This window comes from Argopecten irradians, chromosome 10 (genome assembly GCF_041381155.1).
Source record: "Argopecten irradians isolate NY chromosome 10, Ai_NY, whole genome shotgun sequence".
Classification (NCBI taxonomy): Eukaryota; Metazoa; Mollusca; class Bivalvia; order Pectinida; family Pectinidae; genus Argopecten; species Argopecten irradians.
In genome coordinates this window covers 13648022-13674625 of record NC_091143.1, presented here as the reverse complement: position 1 = coordinate 13674625, position 26604 = coordinate 13648022, and the positions used below count along the sequence as shown (strand labels likewise).

Below are 26604 nucleotides of genomic sequence, written 5' to 3'. Positions count from 1 at the left end.
GTATAGATATACCCACAGTACTTCTACTTCTAGGGTCACTGAACCAAGTGATGACATACCAAACTCTCCTCTGTACAGTTAACCTGGTAGGTATAGATATACGACAGTACTTCTAGGGTCACTGAACCAAGTGATGACATACCAAACTCTCCTCTGTACAGTTAACCTGGTAGGTATAGATATACCACAGTAATTCTAGAGTCACTGAACCAAGTGATGACATACCAAACTCTCCCCTGTACAGTTAACCTGGTAGGTATAGATATACCACAGTACTTCTAGGGTCACTGAACCAAGTGATGTCTTACCAAACTCTCCACTGTATAGTTTACCTGGTAGGTACTAGGTATAGCGATATCCCATAGATCAAGTTGCAACAGTTAAACCTATAACTCAAAGACCCAGGTGCTTCATTTTATCCTGCAACCTTCATTTTATCCTGCAACTGTCCCACATACTGACTGATAACTACTGCCACATAAACTTGTGCTTCATCTGTCAATACGAAATGCTTTATCCATCAATACGATCATGTGAATTTGATCCATATTTGACGGAACATTTCTAACTTAGAAAAGGAGTACACTCTCATTTGGTTTAGTGAATGAAATTTTAACCTCCGCATCAAAGAAGCGTCTTGCTTCGATCAAAACCAAGTAAATAACTGCCGATTTTCTTTCATTTCAAATGCCATAATGGTTGCAGGATAAACAGAATATACGGTTATTTTGGTGCTCGACACAGAAAGCTGAGATGACTCAGCAAAGCATCGCCATCTCGGCTTTCCTAAGTCTTGCACCAAAATAAACCTTGTATTGTAAGATACTAACCATGTATTCTCTATTTAAGTAACGGTATTCTGTTGGTGCCACAATTAATATATATATGTTGTATAAATAAGTTTAATTTTGATAAATTTAAATACTTCTGTATCTCAAAGTGTTAACAATGATCCCATTAGAATTAAGGAAGTTTTACTTCCGAATCACTTAAAAATTGATATAAAGGGATTTCGGATGTTTCCAAAGACGATATGGTACAGCTCATTTGAAAATCAATGTTAAGAAATACAAAACAAAATAGAAGTTTTTAATTGTTTGGTAGTTAGATATTTTTCATTTGCCTTGAGAATTAGACACTGGATTTAGGTTTGTGGAATGCTCTGACTCAGCTGGTACAAGTTTCAAAAGGCTTTATGACAATTTGTCAAAACATATTCCTATATTGAAACATTCAAACAAAAACTGGTGCTTAGGACTTTTCAAAGTGTAAGATGCTGAAAGGCCCATAATTATTACAATGACCTCAGAGATATAAATATAATATATGTTTACTTGTTAATTACTGTATCTATATGCTTAAGAGAAATTAGCTTTGATTTATCTTGCATTTTGTATCTTAGATTTCTGTTTTGTTTAACATTCATCAAGGCAAAAGACCCAAACCATTCCTATCTGAAGACAGCCGTGGAATCCCTAGGGGCCGTGTTCCCTTGGCATCACACCCAGCTAATTGATTTGACAGTAAGAGCTTTTGATGGCATTATAAAGACTGGGAAATCAATGCCACTAGTCTCTTCTTTAGCTGAGATCAAGAAAGCCGCTCCAGATCATACAAAGTTCACCTTCAACCCTCGATCAGGTTACCATGAGATTGGCATGTCCCTACAGGTTCTACATGATAAGGTAGGTAATACTACTAGGTATGCTGAATGCAACTCCAACATGTTTAAGTTAGCACCACATACTCTGTGCTAGGTTTATGTGTTGAATTGAGCTCTACATAGTGATCAGTACTAGGTATATGTGCTGAATTTAGCACTATACACGCTAGGTATATGTGCAGAATTGAGTACTATATATATACATATACTCTGTGCTTGGTATGTGTGCTGAATTTAGCACTAAATACTCAGTCCAATGTATATGTACTGAATTTAACACTAAATACTCAGTCCAATGTATATGTACTGAATTTAACACTACATACTCAGTATGAGGTATATTTGCTGAATTTAAGCACTACATACTCTGTGCTAGGTATATGTATTCAATTAAGCACTACACACCCATGCAATACTAAGTATATGTGCTAAATTTAGCACTTCATACATGGTAAGAGGTATATGTTCTGAATTTAGCATTAAATACTCAGTACAAGATATATGTGCTAAGTATAGCACTACATACTCAGTATAAGGTATATGTGCTGAGTAAATCAGGTACTGCATACTCATTTAACTACTCAGTAGGTATATGTGCTGAGTATAGCACTGCATACCCATTACTAGGTACAGAGTGTATATGTGTTGAATTTTTCTCATTTTAAATTTCTTCTTTAGCTTCATCACTGAAAGTTTGAATTCAAAGGAAGCCCTGTCTAAGAATTGTTATTTAAGACCCCTAAAACACATCGCAATGTTTTTTCCAAAAATCCAAGATGGATGTTAATGCCGCCATTTTTGGAACATATTTCTTTGAATCTTTTCCTATTCAAATGGTGTTTTGTCAGATGAATGTTAGGGCCCTTGGGCCTCTTGTTTGAAAGAATTAGTTTAATGTGTATAATGTATATGGGAGTTGAATAATAAGCAAGGTATTGTGAGTTGAAGTCGGCATAAGGGAACTTAAACTTATAAATTTGGATAATAAGTACAAATGTATGTATTTAATTGATATTTTTATTCACAAAATAATTTAGAAACGCCTAAGTGTCTGTTTTCAATTATTTCATATATTAACCTCATGTATTTGGTACATTTCAGGGCGCAGTGGTGTATTTTCCACATGTCAGTCGCAAACCAGCTGTGCAGAATGTTGAAAAATTGGTGAATCTGGTCAAACTGGGAGATTTAATGCCTCATCAAGTCACTATTCCTAGCCTGGGACCAAATATCCCCTGCTGGACAATGGACGACTTCTTTTATAAAGCCTTCTCCGCAAACTTGTCAGACGTATGTTGTAATGCTATTATAGGAATCAGACATAATATGCCCCCTCCCCCCCAGTTGATATATACAATGTTTTATACAAAGATAAATATATGCTACCACTGTAATTAGCTGTGTAAACAGCTAGATGTCAAATGATGGTTTTGCTCATCTAAAGTATTAAAAGAGATTTAAGAAATTTTATAACAGGTTTTGACATTTTTTCTAGTACTTGGTTGTCTATTGCTTTTTTAATTTTCAGGATCAGATTAAACTATTTTTAGACATACTGACAGAGCAGGGTATGGTGTTCCGGTTTCCGTGTGCCCTAAAGGATTCCACAGTTGTGTATGTGATGTCTCAGCACCTTCCTAAGGATCCAGTTACCCCAGTGGTAAGAAATTACCTCCCTTGATTGTCCATACATATCTGGTCAGTAGTGGACGGTCATTATCTCCTTTGGTATTCTGACATACCTGGTCCAAGGGGACTTCTAATGACCCTACCCCCTCCCTCTTCCCACCCTTAATTATCAAGACATACCTGAACAATAATAAATTGTAATTATTTCTCCATATTTTTTCGAGACACTTCTAGTTTGTAATGAATTGTAATGACCTCCCCTGATGAGCAGACATATCTAGTCAGTAATGAATTGTAATTACCTCCCTTGATGATCAGACATATCTAGTCAGTAATGAATTGTAATTACCTCCCTGATTGTACCTGGTCAGTGTAATTAAATTGTAATTACCTCCCCTGATTGTACCTGGTCAGTGTACTTAAATTGTAATTACCTCCCCTGATTGTACCTGGTAAGTGTAATTAGATTATAATTACCTCCCCTGATTGTACCTGGTCAGTGTAATTAAATTGTAATTACCTCCCCTGATTGTACCTGGTCAGTGTAATTAAATTGTAATTATCTTCCCTGAGTATACAGACATATCTGGTCAGCAATGGAATATAGTTATCTCCCATGACTGTCCTGATATATCAGGTCTGTATTGAATTGTATTACTTAATTCCTTTAGTGATCCAAATATGATATTTCGATATTGAATTTTAGTTACCTCCCCTTTCCAAAATGTCATAGTATACAGATGTAATTGTTTAGGATATCAATGATTTGTTATTTTTTCTCTCTAAATTTTTTAGGATGTTGTTTGGCCAGCTGACGTACCAGAAGGATATCTACAGAGAGATTCCTACTTCACCTTCCCGTGTTTTCCCTCCTGGTTTTTCCCATGCTTTCTAAGGTATAACGTATATGATATAATAAAAGATATATTTATTTTGGATTACATATATGTTAACAAAAATGAATAATCTTAAATAAATGTTATTTCATGAAAGCTTACAGAAATCTTAGTAATAATTGAATACTTTTCATTGATAGGCCCATAAACTGACATCATCGCATAAGGCAGGTGACTGTAATTTAAAATTGCCATTAAGGCAGATTTGACCTGTTTAATATATTCTATCATACTCACCTGTCCAGTTTATAGCTCACCTGACCCACATACTCCTGAGCTTATATGTCATGATGCGTCATCCATCGTCAGTCTTTTTTTTACAAAATTCCCCACTAATCATGAATAGCTGAATGGATTTTGACCAAATTTGGTCTAAAACTTTCTTGGGTGATAGGGAAATAATCTTGTATACAAATCATGTATAAATGGTGAGCCTGGCTCCAGGGGGGAAACCTAACAAATTATTTCAAATCCTTCTTCTTCAGTAGGAATGAAGGGATTTTGTTCTAATTTAGTTTGATGCTTCCTTGGGTGAAGAGAAACCAATTTTGAATAATGGCTTCTCCAGTCCCCCAGGGACCTGAGGAACGGGGCAAAAATATAGGACATCAAAAACCTTCAAGTTGATAGCATGTGTAGCCCAATTGGCCTTTTGTTTTTTATTTTCCCTGTATTCATTCCAGAAAGCTACAGGAAACCTCTAAGGTTGTGTTGATGTGGAAATCTGGCCTCGTGCTCTGTCAGGGACCTGTCATGGTGCTGGTGGAGCTCCTCGCTAATCAAATCAACCACGGTGGGTTTCTTGTTACGAAAACCTTAGTATCGGTGCTGCAAACCAACTTATGTTAAATTCGCAGCAACTTAATGTCTCATTTCCATGCCTACCAACCTTTCCACGGCAATTTGATTTCGCGATTTTTCTTCATGTACTTTTAATGTGTCGGTGCTCATAACATTTTCAGGACGATTAATTTCCACTGTTTCTGATCATCCACAAAATATGCTAAATCTAATCATTTCAGAAGATAAGTTGGTTTACATTATACATTCAGCAGCTATATTTATTATCTACTTAGTATTACTTACATTAGTAAAAAACTATTGCCTTTGGTATACGAGCCTTTCTTCAGACTGTTGTCAGGTACTTGTCATTGAAATTTACCAAATTGATGTTAATTAAATTTAATGCTTTTAGAAAATGTTAGAATAAGGAATTCAAATACATATTTTGCTTCTATTCAATAAGTAAAAGTAGGGATTGTGTAATTATCAAAATCAGAGTTTCACTTTTTTTTAATATTATAATTGACTAGGAATTGTCAAAATACATTTTTCTACATTTCTCTATTTCGCTACACCACCTACACAACTCCACCTATTGCTATGTTTTGTCTCATCATTTGTATTTTATTTTACAGACCTACCAACCGTGGTGATAAGTGCGCGTGTGTCTAACTCCAAACTCTTTGATACTCTCTTCATCACCTTCAACAATGTCAAGACTATTTTAGAAGCCATGATGCAAACAAGGGGAGTGTTTGCTGTGGTAAGTGACATTATTTAACATTAATTGCTATTTTTACCTCTTTTAAAAAAAAAATCAAAGCCAAGATGGCATCTCAACCTATCTGATAGTATCTGAAGTATCTAAAACTTGTTAATAAGAAAGGCTTTGTCTTGAAAAGTGAAAAACGATATAGTACAAATTATTTTCGCTTCACTAATGAAAATATCTGGATTTTGGTGGGGTTATTTTTTAGGGGGAGGAGGGGGTCAAGGTGAGGTGTAAAAGGTAATTTTGGCTTGAAGTGAGCTGTGAGTTTCATTTTGATGGAATTCCAAAAAATATTGGAGTGGATTTCGATTCACGGAAATTCCTTTTATAATTATAATTATGTGCTTGAAAAATTGAAACAAATTATTACAAACAAAAACATGCATTGGGACTTTTGGTAGTAAATAATACTATGTTAAACCATTTATGGTATTTGTTCTAAGCATTCCAATCTATTGTGTATGTTCAATAAACAATTGATGGATTGCCAGCTGATAACCGCACATGACTTTGCATTCTTTATTATATATGCTACGATGATAATGCTCCGACATTGAATAAAAACATGTGGATATGCTGCCTGCCGATCGGTCAACTTTTTACTATGTAAACATATATTTGAGGTGTAACATGTGATGAATTCCCTCTCTAGAAAATGATATGCTGTAAGGTGTGTAACCCGACCAGCAACAGGAGACACGCCCTCAGTGCTGAACACAACTGTTGTCACATCACAGAAATGACGGTCAAATCCAGCGAGGAGCAACTCTTCTGTAAAAAGAAAGTCACAGAAAAAATTATCACTAAACAGGAGTTTGTTGGACCTGGTAGGTCTCTTTGGTTATGTTTTTACCCAATGGTTCCTCTACAAATGGGATTATGCATTTACTTCATTGAGAAAAAAGTAGCGATCTGTCCCTCACACACACACCATACATGATAAATTTGATCTTGATTTGTGTAGCGTTCGCCATGAACTCTCAAATAGAGTTACAGTAAAAACGATTATAACAAACCTCTAGGGACAAACCTACTTTGTTAGGAGCATAGTTCGTTCAATGCATTTATGACTAATATATGTTATAACAATTTTGACAGATGGGAATGGAAAATACTTTTTCATGTTATATAAAAAAAATGTGTTGTAAGCATGTTCGTTATAAACATGTTTTACTGTAACTAATAAAAGTTAAACATCAAAATTGTTTTTAACCTCTAAATTCCTCTTACCTTTGCTAAGACTGAGTCCATTGTACATCTAAATTTTTGTTGCATTAACTCTCAATTTTATGTGAAATAAGTTTTCTGCTTTATATATTTCAGTAAAGGTCATTAATTCAGGTGGCAGTTCCTCATTACTGTTCAATGACAAATGGGGAAAATACATTAATTAATTACTGATTATCTCTGTCATTGACCACCATTCCATTGTCATGCCATGCAAATGACTGAAATGTTGTTTGAATTTCAGATCTGACTCCCCAGGATCATGTCCCAAATCACAGCGATACAGAAAAGTTGACATCCACAGATCACGTCAAAATGTCAGCATCTGCTCGGTGTTTTATGTGTAACAACTGTAGCTTCAAGGGGATAAACTGTAGAAATAACCTCCGCAATGGAATCAGCAGCAAGTAAGCAGTACAGTCCTTTGATGGTGACAAGTGTCCTATCGTTGTAATGTAGTTATATGTATTGAATATATATATATATATAAAACAAGGATCTAAAAAGACAATTTTCTGGGGTGCAAGTACAAAACCCACATAGTACAGTTGTCAGGTGCTTGGGGCAGGTCAGTAAGAATTTGTGACACCAGTTCTGGATGATTTGACCAAAGAGCTGGATAATGGTGACACATTAGATCTATATCTTAGAAGGCTTTTGATACTGTGTGTGTGGCCGTGTCACACCAAATACATGTATATTGCTAATCAAACTTCAAGCTACGGGAATTCATGGCCATTTGTACTTGCATAACTAACATAACCTTTCAAGATCACAATTGTTAACTTTATTTCTATTTGAAACATGTTTTTTTAACGGAGACCATTTTTGTTGGTCTTTAGTATTTACTGGTCTACAAATTATTTTTGGGGGGAAAAACTAAAGAAATACAATCTGTTTGTTTGTTTTCTAGACACTGCAGCTGTAACAGTGAGACTCTGTCGTGTGCTTACTGTGGGGTCTGTAGGGATTGTCTGCAAACACTGTCGGTGAGTTAATTATAAGAGGCAATTCAAATACTACAAAGTTAATCATAAAACTACAGATTAGATCAGCAAAAATACAGAGTCTGTCTGTAAACACTTGGTGAGTTAAGAGGCAATTCTACAAAGACCATAAAACTTCAGATTTGATAAGCAGAAATTCTTTCTTTGTTTAAAATTGCCAGTATGGTCAGTGTGAGTCACACATGAGGCTTCATTGTGTCCCATCTTTTGAAAATTTATGTGAAAATTTTGGAATATCAAATTTCAACTAATTAGCTAGTGAGAAACCATCCATTATCGAAAGTACTTAAATTGTACTGAACGAACCTATGTTTTTTTGAATGATTTGGATAAAGAGAATTTGTTGTATTGTAAATGACTTGTTCCCATGATAAGATTAGCTTTACATTGTAATTATTGTAATCAATAAACATGGTAATGTTAACAAACTGTCTTTATTAGTAGCATAGCAAGGGGCCGCAGTGGCTGAGTGGTTAAGATGTACCGACATATAACCACATGCCCTCCACCTCTGGGTTGTAAGTTTGAATCCCATGTGGGGCAGTTGCCAGGTACTGACCACTGGTTGATGGTTTTTCTCTGGGTACTCCAGCTTTCCTCCACCAACAAACCTGGGACATCCTTAGATGACCCTGGCTGTTAATAGGACGTTAAGCTAATTAAACCAAAATTATTAGTAGCATGTCTACTGAAAAATTAATTTTAGTTCTGAAACAGGAGATACTTGTAATTGAATGATGAAATAAATATTGATTTCAGTCACTCTTCAGTAAAATGCTTGAATTATAAAATTTGATCAATTTCATTGTCAGAACTCCCATGCTACTGTACAGCCTTGGTTCAGAGACAAGCTAACTTCCCATCCGTCTGTCAAAAGAGCAGGTAGTAACCTGAGTTTCTCCATGGAGAACGTGGACTATGTGTTCCCCGACCGTCTGAACCTGTTGCACTGTAACATACTGGGTATATGTCTCAACAGGGGATGTCACTACTTCATCACTATCGCCGGGTAAGTTTATACTGATTAATTGTGAAATCCAAAGATTTCCTGAAAGCCAAAATCCATAGTCACAGGTTAAGGGATTAGTCATGAAATCAAGAGAGTCAAAATTAATAAGTAACGACAATTTACTCATATTTCGATAATGTTACTGTATTCACAGAATGAATTCATAAAAAAAATCAGAGGTATTATATTTTTGCTGAATGTGCATGTGATGTAAAGATTATAATCTCTGTTTCACAATTCTTTCATAATTTTAGACAAATCTTGCTTTTTCAACATAAATATGAAAGTTTGAGAATTAAAAGTGTTCTTTAGCCCCTGCCTTCGTCCCCTGTTGGTGAAACAGGAGGGAACTATAATGTTAAGTCTCCGTCTTCTGTCTGTCTGTTTATCTGTTTGATGGTTTCCAGACAAGAAAATGAGAATGGATTTTTTTTTTTTTGGCAAATGTTGGTTTCTAGATGATGAATTGAGAACTTGTTGATGGATTTTGTTAAAACTTCATACAATGGTAGTTTATGAGATAACTAGGCTCGGGATAGAATTTAAAAGTTTAGAGTTAAAAAGATAAACTACAAAACAAAAGTCACTCTTACTGAAAATAAGTTAAGGTGACTGTAATAGTTTGTGGGGATTGTCAAAGAACATGTATTGCTCTTTCAGTACTCAGATGTCTTCCTTATAAGGTAACTTACAAACTGATTTTGTGATTATGTACAGGCCTGTCAGTAAACTGGAGTATGATACAGGAGAGGGGAAGATCTTCATCGACGGTGAACTAAAAGGAGAAGCCAAAGACAAGCTCGACTGTAAAATGGGGGATATCTTGGACTTTGAACTTTTAATGCTTGATGTAAGTCATGCGTGTTTGATGCTACAACAGAGCATTTTTATGATACTGTGTAGAAGACAATACAGGTAGTATTTAAATGATATGTTGCCACACAACTATCATGCATGTCAGCTCTTCTCTGTTAACGATGTCCGCAAACTGCTAATTATACATTGTTGGGTACTAGGACATGGTTTTTTTCACTAACGAGTCATGATTGATGAAAAAGTAAAGGGTGGAGGATATCACCATCAGCTGGTGAAACAAGAGTGATTATTGTATATATCTACTATATAGGTTCTGATGACAGTTGGCCTAGCCATCCGAAACATTTAAACTAATAAATACCCACAAATTCACAGAATCTTTGGTGTTGATGCTCCATCCTTCTTCATACTTGTATATCTACATCATCTATGGGGCCCTGTTAGAATACTCCGGTATCCACCTTTGCCAATACATTTTATCATTATGAAAAACCTACAGGACATTGGAAACCTCTGCCTTCAATTTATTTTACTTGTATATAATAATTGTTAAAAGAAAAATATTTTAAAATATGTATGAAGTTGAAAAAGCCATTATTTCAGTTTCATTTGATAAAATACTTGTTATAATCAAATGGATTATAATTAATTAATACTCTTTCCTTCACAGAGAAAAGGTACCCTTGTACAGGTACTGAAGATCAGCAGAAACTCAGAGATGATCTACTGGGTCGACCATGCAGACAACAATGCAACTGTTACTATCAGGTCAAACAAACCAGGCAATGTCATTATATATACACCAAATCTGATGGTAGGTAACAGAAACCTCTCACGGGTATCATTTTCTACCATTTTTGTGAAATAACTGTCAGTTAAAAAATGTAAATTACATTCGGGACACAGACCAACTTTGAGAGCACTTTAGGCAAACAGTATTTGGAGGAGTTTCCCTTTAATAAAGAAAGGCTGTTATCACCTTATAAGATATCAATTAATTACTTACCAAATTAAACAATACAACAAGAAACCCTGCTGTATGATGTGCTGTTTCTATATTAACAGAAAAGAGAGAAAATAGATACTACAGATAAGGAAAACTTCTCTGATGAAGGGCGAAGTGTGCTGAAATGTTGTGGTCCTTTCCCTACAGGTATATTTATTATAAGCATAATCTGAGTATTGTTTAAGGGGTATGGTACCTAAACATATCTCTTTTACCAAAAAGTTCAACATAATATGGAAAAATATTTCCCTGAAGATAAAATTGACCAAATATATACAGTAAAGAACAAGTTATGTGCTTTAGCACTGTTACAGTTGATCAGTCATGTTCGGTCAATCAGACCTAGACTTGACTTTTATCTGAGACAGGGTAACACCGGAATGATTGACAAAAGTAAAGGAAATTTTGGTATATTTTAGAAGGGAAAAATGTATTTGATTCAATCGCAGTTTTCAATTCAACCATGTTCGATTCATCTGTGCTTTATCTACTTATATAAAAAATGAAAAAAACAGGACCTATTGAAACATTCGACTCATCCCATGTATTTGATTCAACCATGTTTGACACAAATGAGTTTTACAGTATACATTAATGTTGTAATTGTCTTTTTACAGTGTTTGAAAGAGAGATATCCCTCTTGTACCCAAAACTGGATAAATTGTTTTTCAACCATCCTTTATTTGACTTCAATGGTAAGTTAACAACTTAAGATTGAACTTAACATAGAAATAGGAGAAAAAATTTAACAATGATTTCATACATGATATGACAAATATACTGTTTTCAGCCTAATTAGTGTTTGCCTCCCTATAAGAGCCTCCTCCACCTTTTTAAGGTCTCAAGTTTGCTTACCTTGGATTAAAATCTTTATGAAATGTACAATGGAAATAAAAAGAAGTGTACCAAGTAGTTTCTAGATCATATTTATTTTGTAAATGGATTTGAGCTTTGCGCAATAATATTTTTGAATGGTCTAATTTGAATGGAACCATTTATTGTCCCTTCAATTTTTCAATTTTTAAACCCCCTGGGTACTAATAAAAAACAGTGATGTCAGAATTTAATTTTCTATTGTAGATATACGTAGATAGCCAAAGTGTGTCAGTCAATCGTGATTGGTGTAGATGAATTCAGTATTTTAAGTCTGAATAAATGCTTGAAAAATGTACCAAAAACAAGTAGAAAAGGTGAAAATAATATCTGCCTTCATTGGTGCAGTCTTCTGCCCTGTAGGTAGGGCGTTAGAATTATACCTGCTGCCCCTATCGCATGATAGTAAAAGGCAACTTTATTTAGAATCTTATCTTTTCTCTTCTTTCTAACTGACTTTATGATTCATAACGTCTTCCTTGACATCCTGTCTCACTTTTGGTCTTCTACTGAGTGCTCGCCCCTCTGAGGAAGGCTCTGGGTTCTGTTCCCTGGTGGAGACACAAAGGGGAGACACACCAAAGTCTATAAAAGTGGTAGTTTCTGCTCCTGGTTAGAGCTCAGCATTAAGGGAGTTGAAGGACTGGTTCGCCCGCTGTCAGTTCAATGTGACCAGGTGGAATGTGTTGCTTGGTGTCTTCGGCGGCATGCTTCAGTGATATAGCACTATAAAAAGGTCAAGAGTTCCACTATCCAAGAAGACACAATTCATGAATATTCTGGAGTTTCCAAAAACATGCACCACACACTTCATACACGCTACACACCACATACATGGGAGGCCGTCCTTACATGACCCTGACTGTTAATAGGATATTAATATGATAAACCAAACAAAACCAAATAGTACCATCTTGAATCTGATAGGTAGACCATTTCGGGAGATTATGAGATTAAATTTCTTGATTTGTGAGATATGCAATGTCATCGATGCCTTCTTTCAATACAATCTTAGTGGCCAAGTATTTAAGATGTCCAAAAATATTACGGAAGTCCTCCACCCTTTTTTTCCTGGTACTCTGTGTATTCCTTTAGCATCTATATATATACCTGACACATTTTTAAATGACCCTTACTATTAACAAGACATCAAACAAATCAAAATCAATCAAACCTTTTAATACATACCGTACATTAAACAAATATTATCATATGAGGCCTAAAGTATCTAATCAGACGAAGACAGATTACATACCATTATATTTTCTCGTTACTAGGAGCAGCAGGTGTGTTGTTACCTGAGAAGTTGACGTGGGATCAAGTGTTACACCCTAACCTAGGGGTGTTATCAGGACCAAAGAACTATCATCCCCTGTGTATGACTCGGTGTAAGTAAAAACTGCTACAACACGAGGGGTAATTCATGAACGTCCAAGCTAAGGCATGCTGAGAACTACCCTGAAGGTTGAAATTTCGTTGTCACACTCCCAAAGTTGAAAATGATTTTAAGATTTCAGAAGAATATTTTTGACGCCATGCCAAGGACATGGGTCCATCAACTGCATATCAATATTGATGAAGTTATCAACAATGTAACATATGCATTTATGATGTCACATAATTATTTTGCACAAAATTTGGTTCAAAAGGTTAGTGTATGCAATCTGTCATACACCAGGGGTTGACAGAGAAATCTTTTGATGGCTCAAAATTAAATCGCAGAGGGGTTAGAGAATAGCATAAGAAAGATTTTTATTGCCATCACCTAAATTGACAGTTCCATTTACCTTTAATCATAATTTATATTTTCCATTTACCAACACAGAAAAAATTGTGTGTATGATAGCTTATTGCTTGCATGTTTTTTAAGGAATTTTAATCTTTTTAAATCATTTTGATCTTGCAACTAGCAAACACAGGGATGGAGATTGAGGATAACCATGATATTTGGCTGAGAAAAAATCTTCTTCATCTTGTAAACGCAAGTGGCTTCAAGCTTGATTCAGAAACAGCAAAGATAGGAGCTTATCTGATCTTCAGTTGGCACTGTCTGCTCATTATCTATCCAGAAGTATGTTAACATTTCACTATAAACATTGAGCATGTAAACTAGTTCATTACACCCAATTATCAATGATGCATACACAGAAATTGATGACATAATATTTTTACTCATATATATCTTGAGATTAACCAATTCCATCACATATATGACTTTGTCAGAAAATGATGTAGATTTCTCAAAGAAGACGTTACAATTTAAATTTTAATTAGTACGTATCCGATCACTAAAGCTGATAATAATTTAAATGAATAAAATAATAACTTCTCACTCATGCTACTAAGATGGCTATATTTAATTCAATCAAATTATTTAAGTTAAACTACTGTTCACATGACTGAATCTAGTAAACTTAACAATTTTGTAAAAAAAAAAAGGAAGTTTCATTTTTAAATACCTATGTATATATTTTATACAGCTGGACCTCCCTCCGTATGAGAAACTCCTGCCAGAGCTAGCTTCTGATCCACGTCCTGAGTACAATTTACAGGTAAATCTTATTATGATATGATGGAGGCATCATCCTAGGGTCTCTGTTGGGGAAGTGTATATTGCTTATGACACTCAACCACAAGAGTCCACTTTTCGGTGACAAGTTCAAAACCATAAAAATCCTTGTTTTCATCTAGGGAACTCCTGTAAACCACCTGATTTTTGTGTAAACTACTTATTTCAATTGACATATTTCTTGTGCTATTATAGAACTCATGAAAACAAACCTATTATGATAATTGTAAAAGAATCAACTACATGTATAATATTATAATAGAGCATTTTACCTGCAAGTGTGATTGGGCATGGAAATATGAAAGTAAGTCACTGCAAAAATAAGTTATTTTACAGTATACTCCTTCATTAGCCAATACAAGCAAATCATTCCTTATCATCAAAGCCCTGATAGTGAACAAGGGCAGGAAAAATACATGGCCAGAAAAAAGTGTGAGCAGAGACCCTTCAAATACTAGATAGGTATGCTCTAACAATTAAACCACTTGGTCACCACAGCCCCTATATCATTTGTTAGTATAGTACTATAGTTGACAAGTTGTTTGGGTATAAAAAGTTTAGGCCGAACACCAACAGTATCCATGCAAGTAATGGTCTTGTGATGGCAATGTTCTTGGGAATTTAGCATTCTTCCACCCCATACATCCACACAAGTCTTTTAATGAGCTAATTAGCCATGCTAAACCAAATAATATGCTTAATTTATTTTTTTCAAGGTTGGAAATGCAATACAGGAAATATTAAGGATTACAGCCATTGACATGCTGGCCAGTTTTGATAAGGAAACCATTAGACTTAGCAGTGAGAATTCTGCATTGTCTGAAAGTTCTTTGGTGAGTATCTTATTGAATGGAGGTGAGGCACTTATAAACGATGGCTAAGCAGTGTGTGATTAGTAACCATGGCATCTCAGGAGTGTCAGAAAATAAAAAAAATCTAGAAAAAAATCTAAAAGAGTGACCACTAATACCCCCTCTGACCCCCCTGCACAAATTTATTAGCACAAATTTATTAATATATACATGTATATATAACATATAAAATATATATAACATATAAAATATGTTTACTGGTTTTTATAGTATATATATGCTTAAGGAATACTGATTTGTCCGGATTTGACTTAACGAAAGAAAAAACTAACAACAAAACTATCTTGCTGTCAACACTATTACTTGCAAATGCAATTAGTCATGTTCAACTGTACGCAAGAAGTGATATATAATCATACAAAATATCACTAGTTTGAACATGGTCTAATAACATAATGGAATAAATTCTAAGGAAAAACATATACAATTTACAACTAGAACTGTCACCAGAGTGGACAACTAATACCTACCGCTGCACAATTTTAGTAATAACTCCATTAAAAGGGGACATTGCAGAACCCTATATAGTTTACTCAACTTCCTTTTATGTCAGGGTTCTTTGTACCAAATCTTATCAATATCTGTCCAGCAGTCTAGAAGGAGTTGCTGGACAAAGTTGTGTCTACAGATAGACAGGCAGACAAACTGATTCCAGTGTACCCTTTTTACTTCATTGCAGGGGATATAAAAATCAATCATTAAAATATTTAACATGACAAAATTTGGATTCCAAACTTCTCCTGTCTGATATCATATTTGTATTTTCTTGCAGGAACTGAGATTATTTTTTGAAAAGAACATGGACAATTCAGGTCTGACGCCAACCCAGAGCTCCATGATGCCGGGTCGTACACTGTACATCTGTCCTGGACATGCAGCAAGTTGGCAGATCGGAACAGAGCTGTCCGAGATTCCTGTGGACACTTTCAAGGGTTATTCCAACTTCATCACCTCAATCAAACTGCCAAACAATCGCTTGACTGAAATCCCGGAGGAAGTGTTCTTAAATCTTCCACATCTTTTGAAGTTAGATGTCAATGAGAACTTTCTGGACAGTATACCAGAGAGTTTAGGGCAGTGTACAAATTTGCACTATCTAGACTTGGCGGAGAATAACCTTCTTGACCTCCCTGCCTCTTTGAGTAACTGTAAACATGTATGCAGAGTGGATATCAGCGACAACCGAATGGAGGTCATGCCACCTGTCTTGATGAAAATGCCTGCTTTGAGAAGACTGATTGCAAATGATCTACTGTGGACTAGCCTGCCTGAAAATATCGGTGACATGCCCAGTCTTGAAGTTTTCTATTTAAATGGGAACTGCCTTACCAAACTTCCGAAAAGTTTTGCTAAACTTCAAAAGCTGAAAGAGCTTTCACTGCCAGGTGTGATGTGGCTGAAAAACAAAGCTAATCAATTCCAATCAAATTCCTTCTTTGAGAATTTTTTGGTCAGTCGTGGAATCAAACGGTGGATGAGAGCTTTGCCGGAAGCAGAGGTTTGTAGTATGATAATTACCGTATTAGACCCAGTAAGCACACCCATCCCTATAAGTACCCCCTCCCCTTCTCAGAGGGGATACAAGACGAATATTTGATTTGAGGTTGTAATTAGCAGTAATTTGTTGTTGTTGTGATTTCCTTTACAGACAAAGAATCATGGGGATGTTGTTAAACTGTTTGATATAAACAGCAGTGGGACCTTGGATACCAAACAGATTGCTAAACTCAACGCTATAATCTTCTCCATTTTCCCTAGGTTTGGATACAAAGGCAGAGAAGCTCCAGGTAATATGTTTAGATAATAAACACAGATGGAATAAGGTACTAATACAGCCTATAATAGGATATCTATATTGGTGCAATCAAATTTAGCTTAAAATTGATTGTGAAGAAGTTATACTGTATTGATGATTTCATGCATTCACAATAACTACTAGATCAATATAATTCAAATTAGAAATTGTAATTCCACTCCACTATGATGCTCTAGGTATGCTCCAATGCAAGATCTTACAACACCTTGTTCAGAGTCACCTAAGCATGACCCCTGTGGTTAGCCAATCAGCATGGTGTCTATGAAATCTTAAGTGTGGTAGATTAACTTGGAAATAAAAATGACTATCAGCATGTCCCGAGGTGTTCCGATTCTATGCCAGGGACCATGCTGAGTTGACCCCCAAGGAGATGTTGTTAGATTTTGTATTGCAGCATATTGTAGAGCATCATAGTGGAGTGGAATTTCAAGTCTAATGTTAATTAGATTGCAATTGACCACAGGATATATATAGCAATCTATCAAAGACTTACAAAAAACACAATTGATGCAATGATGTATTTTAGCGCAATTAATGATATTAAATACGATGACGATGAAATATGTACTTTTACAGTATCAAGACTTTTCTGTTAGGGTAAAATGAGGGGAAATCTCAAACTCAAGATTTCTATGAGGGTAAAATGAGGGGAAATCTCAAACTCAAGATTTCTATGAGGGTAAAATGAGGGGAAATCTCAAACTCAAGATTTCTATGAGGGTAAAATGAGGGGAAATCTCAAACTCAAGATTTCTATGAGGGTAAAATGAGGGGAAATCTCAAACTCAAGATTTCTATGAGGGTAAAATGAGGGGAAATCTCAAACTCAAGATTTCTATGAGGGTAAAATGAGGGGAAATCTCAAACTCAAGATTTCTATGAGGGTAAAATGAGGGGAAATCTCAAACTCAAGATTTCTATGAGGGTAAAATGAGGGGAAATCTCAAACTCAAGACTTTGCTCTGAGGGTAATATGAGGGGAAATCTCAAACTCAAGACTTTTCTATGAGGGTTATTTGAGGGGAAATCTCAAACTCAAAACTTCTCTGTGAGGGTAAAATGAGGGGGAAATTTCAAACTCAAGATCATCATCTTTGGCTTTCTTCATGCCATACATTATGGTTACTATATTTGATGTGTCAAGTCATTAGTTTGACAGACTGTTTTTCATACAGTTTAAAGACGTTATAAGGCAAAAAAAAAATTCTGTTTTTGGCATAAACACCTCGCATGGGAAAAAAATGAAAATCTTTATCTATAGACAAATGGTCTTTATTCACAGGTGTTGTGTTGAAATAGGTAATTTGAGACAAAAAAAAAGTTATCTTATTAAGCAGATGGATTTTATATAGGTCGTTCACTACAGCTGGTTTAAGTGTTATTTACATACCTTTTTCTCATCCTTTAAATGTTTATAGATGAAAACACACCTAGTGGGATGCCCGAGGAGATTCTGGCCCTGAAGAACCTGAACTATCTCAACCTCCAATACCAGGGCATTGTCCATGTACCAGCAGGCATCCAAAACATGGAGAAACTAGAGAACATTACACTGGCTTACAACCCGAACCTCTTGTCTCTAGCGGCCGAGACAGGACGTTGTCCCCTGAAACGTAAGTACACAGTAGAGTCAAACACTGGCCTTCAACCCAAACCTCTTGTCTCTAGCAGTCGAGACAGGACGTTGTCCCCTGAAACGTAAGTATACAGTAGAGTCAAAAACTGGCCTTCAACCCAAACATCTTGTCTCTAGCGGCCGAGACAGGACGTTGTCCCCTGAAACGTAAGTACACAGTACAATCAAACACTGGCCTTCAACCCAAACCTCTTGTCTCTAGCGGCCGAGACAGGACGTTGTCCCCTGAAACGTAAGTACACAGTAGAGTCAAACGCTGGCCTTCAAACCAAACCTCTTGTTTCTAGTTGCCAAAATAGGACGTTGTCCCCTGAAACGTAAGTACACAGTACAATCAAACACTGGCCTTCAACCCAAACCTCTTGTATCTAGTGGCCGGGACAGGACGTTGTCCCCTGAAACGTAAGTACATAGTTCTGTTCATTTTAAATGTCTATGAACAATAAAAGTAAGAATTTAGAGAGGGCAGAAAAATGAGAGAAATATTTCAGACAATCCTTTGGTCACAAGGCTGATTAATATTTCAATGTTGGTTCATAAAAAGGAATATCCAGGGATGAGAGCTATCAGATAATAGTTGTGGTAGCAGTAGGTCTGTAATGACTCATGTATATGTATACTGTATCTCAGGTTTAATCTTGGATGACTGTCCATTGCTGAAAACACCTCCCAAGGAGATCCGGGAGAGAGGATTCATAACAACCGTGGCCTACCTCAAACGTCTGCTGACAGGCTCTGTGGATTGTAAACGGACCAAACTAATGCTAGTCGGTCTGGGAGGAGCTGGTAAAACTAGGTAATTTATTCACAGGGGAGAGGTCAAATAAATAATTTATTCATAGGGGTAGAGGTCATATGGGTGATTTATTCACAGGGGCAGAGATCAAATAGATAATCTATTCATGGGTGTAGAGGTAAAATGGGTAATTTATTCACGAGGGAGAAACACAAATATATAGAGTTCGAATGAGTACTGGTAATTTATTCACAGGGGAGAGGTCAAACAAATAATCTATTAATGTTAGGAGAGGTAAACATGTAATGTATTCAAAAGGATAGAGGTCAAACAGATGCTATTGATATTACATGAAATGTTCATGTTAAAAGTCAGGATAATTTCTTAGGGGGTATGGAAATAATTACTTAACTTGCTGTTTTTGGGGATAATTTCATTGGTTTTTTTTCTTAATGCCGCCATATTCTGTTGTTGAAGAATAAGTTGTTTGTACTAATCTGTTGTTAATGTATATAACAATAGTTATGTTTTGCCCTTGTATGTTTCAGCTTAGTGAAAGCTCTCATGTCCAATCTACAGCAGGAATCTAATCTCACTGGAGCAGAGGCTATTACAGATGGTAAGTGTGATGTTGGGTATGCAGCATGCTGCTCATTCAACTTTACAGGATCATATAGGCTAAGATCTGTAATGGTTGCCTTTCACTGGGAGGTCTAGAGTCCTTATCACTCCATAACATTCTGGTATGAAGGGCTATCTAGTTTGTTCAAAGTAATTGACTTGACCTTTATCTAAGGTCACAGGGATCAAATAAGCAACTTCCTATCAATACCTGAAAGCCCCAACAGACCTTATACTGTGCATGTAGCATACAGGGATGTATATGGCTACCAAATTGTTTTGTGAATGAAGTTTAGCTTAATTCAGATTTTGGTATAATTTACAGTATTTCTTTTAAAGCCACACTGTACTTTACTATCAACAAAAAGTCAATTTATTTGACCCCGATATTGTTAGTATTTGTAGATGTAGTTGAAATTAAGTTATATCAAAGAATATTTATGTATATTTATAGATTTCTTATTAGCTTTGGTACAGCAGTTGTTAAAAATGATACATGTACTTGTAAACATGCTTTCATTTTAAACTGTACGCCATAGAAGTTACAATTGTTGCCGAGAGGAAGTCGGAAAGTTAATGACCCATTCTCCGAAGAGTTTGGACAGATGTTACATAGTTACGTTAGTCTAATGATGTTCTTGGCAACGATGTTACAATGTCGGCTAACTTTGGTTTGTTTGACTGAATGGGATCCACCTAGCAATGCATGGACAATATTTACTTGATTTTTATCAAAAGTTTCTGAATCATTAACATTCATCTTGACTTAATTCAATTCAGTCCTGTCGCTGCATGATTTACAATAGGGTTTTATTTCAAAATTCATCTGAATCTTGAAAAAAAAACAAGACAGATATGGATATTGGGACTTAAAGAACTTTTTAAGTAATGAATGAAGGTTTTTTTTTATAATGTGCTTAGTTAACATCTATAGAACGACAAGGTAGCAGTTGACCGATTGGAGTCCATTGTGTTTTGGAGTGTAGAAATGGTTAACTACTGTAAATGTTTTGTTCCAGGTATTGACATCTGTACCTGGGAGGTTAACCATAAGGGAGAGACTGTGTCTTATAGTGTCTGGGACTTCGCTGGTCAGACCATCTACTACAACACACATCAGGTAATGGTGGTCTCGGGTCAAAATTAGGGGGGCGTTTCACAGGGTAAGATAACACACATCAGGTAATGGTGGCCTTGGGTCAAAATTAGGGGGGCATCTCACAGGGTAATATAACACATATCAGGTAATGACGGTCTTGGGTCAAAATTAGGGGGCATCTCACAGGGTAATATGACACTTACCAAGCGCAGTTCGCTGTCATATAGAAAATGAACTTCAAGGGCATCATATGACTTCATTATCATTGTGACGTCACAATTGTTATGCCAGCGATCCAGGAAAAGCCGCTGTTCAAATGCTGTTCCATCCATGAGGATAACGAATGATTATTTCATTAAAGATGCAAAATCCCTTGGGATTTCACCATAAAATTGTAACAAAATGTAAATATAAGCATTGAACGTCTTTCAGTTGTCATTCATAGCCATTATGAATGCCAACTGAACAGAAGCAAACTCAACATGAAGCGCTAGCACGCATCATGGAATTTGCATCATAGAATTTGCCACTGTCCAGATTGCATTCATATTGGCTATGAATGCCAACTGAAAGCCGCTCAATGCTTAAATGGTGGCCTTGAGTCAAAATTAGGGGGGCCATCTCACAGGGTAATACAACACACATCAGGTAATGATGGCCTTGAGTCAAAATTAGAGGGCATCTCACATGGAAATATACCACACATCATGTAATGGTGGCCTTGGGTCAAAATTAAGGGGTATCTCAAAGGGTGATATACACACATCAGGTAGTAGTGGTCTTTGATTAAAGCAAGGGGGGCACAGGGTAATACAACACAAATTATGGTGGTCTTGGGTCAAAGTGTGGGGGGAGGGGGTTCAATAATCTCACAGGGTGACATACTCACATCAGGTAATGGTGGTCAAGTGTTTAATTAGGGACAATCTCACAGGGTAATTCAACACACATCAGATGATAATGGTGGTCTAGGATCAAAATTAGGGGCTATCTCATAAGGCAACACACATCAGGTTGATAGTGGTTAAGATTCAGGATTTGCACCTTTTACTGTTCTTTTTCAGTTTTTCCTGTCAGACCGAGCAGTGTACCTACTCCTTTGGAACATCAGACTTGGACATGAACATGCTGGACTAAATTTCTGGCTCAACTCAATTACCGTACATGCTCCTAAGGCCCCCATCTTTGTGGTGGGCACCCACACTGACCAGGTAAGGTACAATCAAATTTGTAATCCAATCTTTATCAACAAGCCATTTTTACTATTTTGTTAGTCAGTGTTTTAAGACTTCCAAAACTGGTTATTGTACTGTACCAATTAATGTAGGATTTCCTTAAGTTTATACATTTGTACAATCATGTACAGTGAAGTTTGTCTCAGTGATCACATCTGTATATATACCACCTGATAATTAAAGGGACAATTCAGTGAGGCTAATTCTGTTATATAACCACAAAGCAAAATATGAAATAAATGTATTGTTATACATTCCGGATGAAACATATAACAAGAAATATTGACAAATTCCACGTCATTGTTAAGTATTTTGATTGATACCGTTGATATTCCAAATCGTTGATCAATACGATTAACAGGTATAACATGTATGCTGTACCCATACCCGAGCCAAATGAAGTCACGTGCCTTAAACAAATGCAATACATAACCACTGAGGGATTGGTGAAATTATTTTTAGACAAAAACATGCACCTTATAATGAAAACAAACTACTGTAAGAGAGTAGTTCTACCCAAAAATTTCTTTACTGTATTGGCAAGGGCCAGAGTTCAGCATACCAGATGTCCAACCACAACATGCTATGGCGGATAACAAGCGAGTTTAAACATTTTACATACATTTCACTACAGTGGGCTTTTCTGGCATATCACAGTAAAACCAACTAATCTAATTTCCATTAGAACTGGTTTGTTTCCGATATATATGCAAATTTGTATGTACCTTTAGACTGAATTGTCCCTTTAAGATCACTTTTATAAAAAGTTATAAAAAGTGATCATCTATAACATGCATTTTACTTGTGTATAACGACTACCTGGCTCTACAGAAATAAACTTTTTTTAATATGTTTATGTGACTTATTGTTGTAGATGACTAAAATTGAACTACCTATGGATGAGATGAGACAAACTTACCACCAGATAGAAGGGTTTCATTTTGTCAGTTCTAAAAACGGAAATGTGAGTACTGTACACAGTTACAGCTGTATATGTTAATAACCAATATTGAATTTGATTTAAGAATAATAGAATCTTACATTATTTATACATAGGTATGTCAAGAGGACATTGATTTCTTTTTTCATTATTTGTGCATATATAGGTATGTCAAAATGACATCAATTTTATTAAATTTTAATTTTATTATATGAACATGTCTTTTTGAAAAATAAAAAATTACAAAAAAAAAAAAATGACATCAATTTATTATCTCAACACTCATGTTTTTGGATGATTAGCAAAAGGCACGCCAAGTGTTGACTTCCATAGGGGTTATGATATTCTGTTCTCCTGATAGACCTATATATATTTTTATCACATAACTGGCTCATCCAGCCATGTCATACAGCCATGTCATAAATATCGTAAGACACATGTATAATAACAATATTATGACGTCACAAGTAGTTTTGACATTATATACATATGTGACGCGGCATGATTGTCTCCGTAGACGGAAACGTCACATTCGAGCCGGATTTTCTACTGTTATATAAAAGACGAAATTTAAAGCTTATATTTCTATTTATTAGTAGAAGTTATTGTGATAAATAGAATTTTACACTCATTACTATGTGATATGAAATTTATCAAACTAATCAAATAATTCAGTATGCCACTCGCCTAAAGGCTCCTGGCATATCAAATTATTGAACACATTTGATAAATTTCATATCATGTAGTCACTCATGTAAGATCCTCTTTATATTATTCTTTTGTGAAAAATAATGAAATTTTGTCATTTTAAAAGCAATTTTTATCATCTCATCATCACAGGAAGATGGTAATGTGTCAAAATTGATGAACTTATTGACAATTAATGTAATATATGTCACATATATTGATGATGTTACATAATTGTCTAGCATGCATATGTGAGCTATATTTTCCTTAGTAACCTCGGGATTCTCCTGTGAAGTATTGAGACTATACCTTGTTTTGTTTCAGGGGATCCCGGAGCTGAAGGAGGCATTGTTCGATGTGACATTACAACAGGAGTATATGGGAGAGAAGATCCCCCAGGCCTGGCTTCAGTTTGAATCTATTATCGCCAGGTTAGATCAGTTTCCCATCTGAGCCCATATACCAACCAACAGGGTTAAAGGTCAAGATGCCATTGAACTTTTTTAGCCCACTATCATCAGATGGTGGGCTATTCGAATTATTGCTTTTCGTCCATGGTCTGCCATCTGTTAACATTTTTAGCTCACCTGGCCCGAAGGGCCGGTGAGCTTATGTCATGGCGCGGTGTCCGTCGTCCGTCCGTCAACATTTCCTTTAAATCGCTACTAGTCATAGAGTTCTGCATGGATTGTAACCAAATTTGGCCACAAATATCCTTGGGTGAAGGGGAACAGAACTTGTATAAATTTTGGCTCTGAACCCCCTGGGGCAGGAGGGGCAGAGCCCAATAGGGGAAATAGAGGTAAATCCTATAAATCGCTACTTGTCCTAGAGTTCTGCATGGATTGTAACCAGATTTGGCCACAAATATCCTTGGATGAAGGGGAATAGAACTTGTATAAATTTTGGCTCTGACCCCCTGGGGGCAGCAGGGGCAGGGCCCAATAGGGGAAATAGCGGTAAATCCTATAAATCGTTACTTGTCCTAGAGTTTTGCATGGATTGTAACCAAATTTGGCTACAAACATCATTGGGGGAAGGGGATGTTATGTATGACACTAAATACATGTAGTTATGAGATAAGGGAGATAACTCCTATAGCTTTTTTTATCAATTTAATTGTGTTTTGTATTTAGCTGCTGGTTTCTCCCTTCTGTTATTCGTTAATGTAACAGAATTGGGGGCTCGTGTCCGAGATCGATATTTAATTTGTGAAATCTAACTTTGAAAAATTAATTTAGAAATTTTCAAAATTTGTGTACAAACTTTGAGTTTACATTTGAAACCAACAGCTAGATAAATATGACTACTATGCAGGTAGAACAGTTTGTTAAAGCGCCATCCCTGGAAGTTCTTTTGCAAGTTAGTAAGAAGGATTTACTGTTATTGGGTAAACATTTAGGCCTTACTTTCAAAACTAATTTGAGGAAAGCTGAAATTAGGAATGTAATTATAAGATATTTTGTTGACAATGGCAAATTTGACTCTAGTGCATTAGATAGTATAGAGGAAACAGTCACATCAGAAATCCAAATTAGACAAATGGAACTTGAACATGAAATGAAAATGAAACAAATAGAGAAAGAAATGAGAGAAAGAGAAATAGAAAAGGAGTTAAGAGAAAAAGAAATTGAGAAAGAATTAAAAGAAAAAGAGAGAGATCAGATGTTAGAGCTAGAGAAGCAAAAAATTCAAGCTGAAACAGAACTTAGAATTAAAGAATTAGAACTAGCTTCTCAAGACAGTTCAAGTAATCCAACTTTAAGGGGTTTACAAGGAAACAGAGGTTTTGATGTCAGTAGAAACATTAGGTTAGTTCCTCCTTTTCAAGAGAAAGAAGTTGACAAGTATTTTCTGCATTTTGAGAAAATAGCTGATAGTATGAAATGGCCTGAAGATAAGCTTACAATGCTTCTTCAGAGTGTCCTGATTGGTAAAGCTAGAGACATTTATTCTTCTTTATCTGTAGATGAGATTTCAAATTACCAAGTAGTCAAGAAAGCTATTTTGAAAGCTTATGAGTTAGTTCCTGAGGCTTACCGCCAGAAATTTCGAAACTCGAGAAAGAGAGATGAACAAACTCATGTAGAATTTGCCAGAGAAAAGGAACAATTATTTAATAGGTGGTGTGATTCTAAAGAAATTGATGAGGATTTCGGTAAATTGAGGCAATTATTGTTGATAGAGGAGTTTAAACGTTGTGTCCACACAAACATAAAAACTCATTTAGATGAGAGAAAAGTTGAAACACTTAGTGAAGCAGCTACAATGGCTGATGATTACGCTCTCACCCACAAAGGCTCATTTGTTAAAAACAGTTCTCAAGACAAAAACAGTACCACATGTACTAGTAAATTTGGTCAGCCTAGGAACCCAACCTTTAGTGGCCCTTCCAACGACAAACCTAAATTAGGTGATAAAACTAAGTCTGATTCTAAAACAGATCATAGGGCAGGTGTGGGGTCTCCTTCTGATCCTGTTTGTAATTACTGCAAGAAAGTAGGACATGTTATGTCTGAATGTTATTCTCTCCAGCGTAAGGAGCAAAGGCGTAAACAGTCAGTTCCTTCTGTGTTAGCTATGTCAAAGCCTAGTCAGAAACTTGGTGATATTGTGGAAGATTCTAAAGTGATTAAGAGCTCAGAGTCTGATAGTGTCTTGGAGAAGTACTCTCCCTTCATTTCTGAAGGTTTTGTTTCACTTACTAGTGAT

The 26604-nt window shown here is 35.9% G+C and overlaps 1 protein-coding gene across 1 annotated transcript in view; it reads left to right on the top strand.

The window, feature by feature from the left end:
* LOC138332546 (uncharacterized) overlaps positions 1-26604 on the top strand; it is a 56351-nt gene that overhangs the window by 22794 nt on the left and 6953 nt on the right. The window contains exons 16-42 of the mRNA XM_069280551.1: positions 1431-1685; positions 2765-2953; positions 3192-3323; positions 4088-4188; positions 4872-4981; positions 5607-5734; positions 6396-6570; positions 7215-7377; positions 7884-7959; positions 8790-8986; positions 9704-9836; positions 10473-10616; positions 10868-10955; positions 11426-11503; positions 12959-13069; positions 13592-13752; positions 14162-14233; positions 14967-15083; positions 15895-16620; positions 16771-16909; positions 18357-18551; positions 19205-19370; positions 19859-19929; positions 20951-21051; positions 22095-22241; positions 23140-23229; positions 24217-24323. Coding sequence (XP_069136652.1) covers positions 1431-1685; positions 2765-2953; positions 3192-3323; positions 4088-4188; positions 4872-4981; positions 5607-5734; positions 6396-6570; positions 7215-7377; positions 7884-7959; positions 8790-8986; positions 9704-9836; positions 10473-10616; positions 10868-10955; positions 11426-11503; positions 12959-13069; positions 13592-13752; positions 14162-14233; positions 14967-15083; positions 15895-16620; positions 16771-16909; positions 18357-18551; positions 19205-19370; positions 19859-19929; positions 20951-21051; positions 22095-22241; positions 23140-23229; positions 24217-24323 — 4172 coding nt within the window. The remainder of the gene's footprint in view (positions 1-1430; positions 1686-2764; positions 2954-3191; positions 3324-4087; positions 4189-4871; positions 4982-5606; positions 5735-6395; positions 6571-7214; positions 7378-7883; positions 7960-8789; positions 8987-9703; positions 9837-10472; positions 10617-10867; positions 10956-11425; positions 11504-12958; positions 13070-13591; positions 13753-14161; positions 14234-14966; positions 15084-15894; positions 16621-16770; positions 16910-18356; positions 18552-19204; positions 19371-19858; positions 19930-20950; positions 21052-22094; positions 22242-23139; positions 23230-24216; positions 24324-26604) is intronic.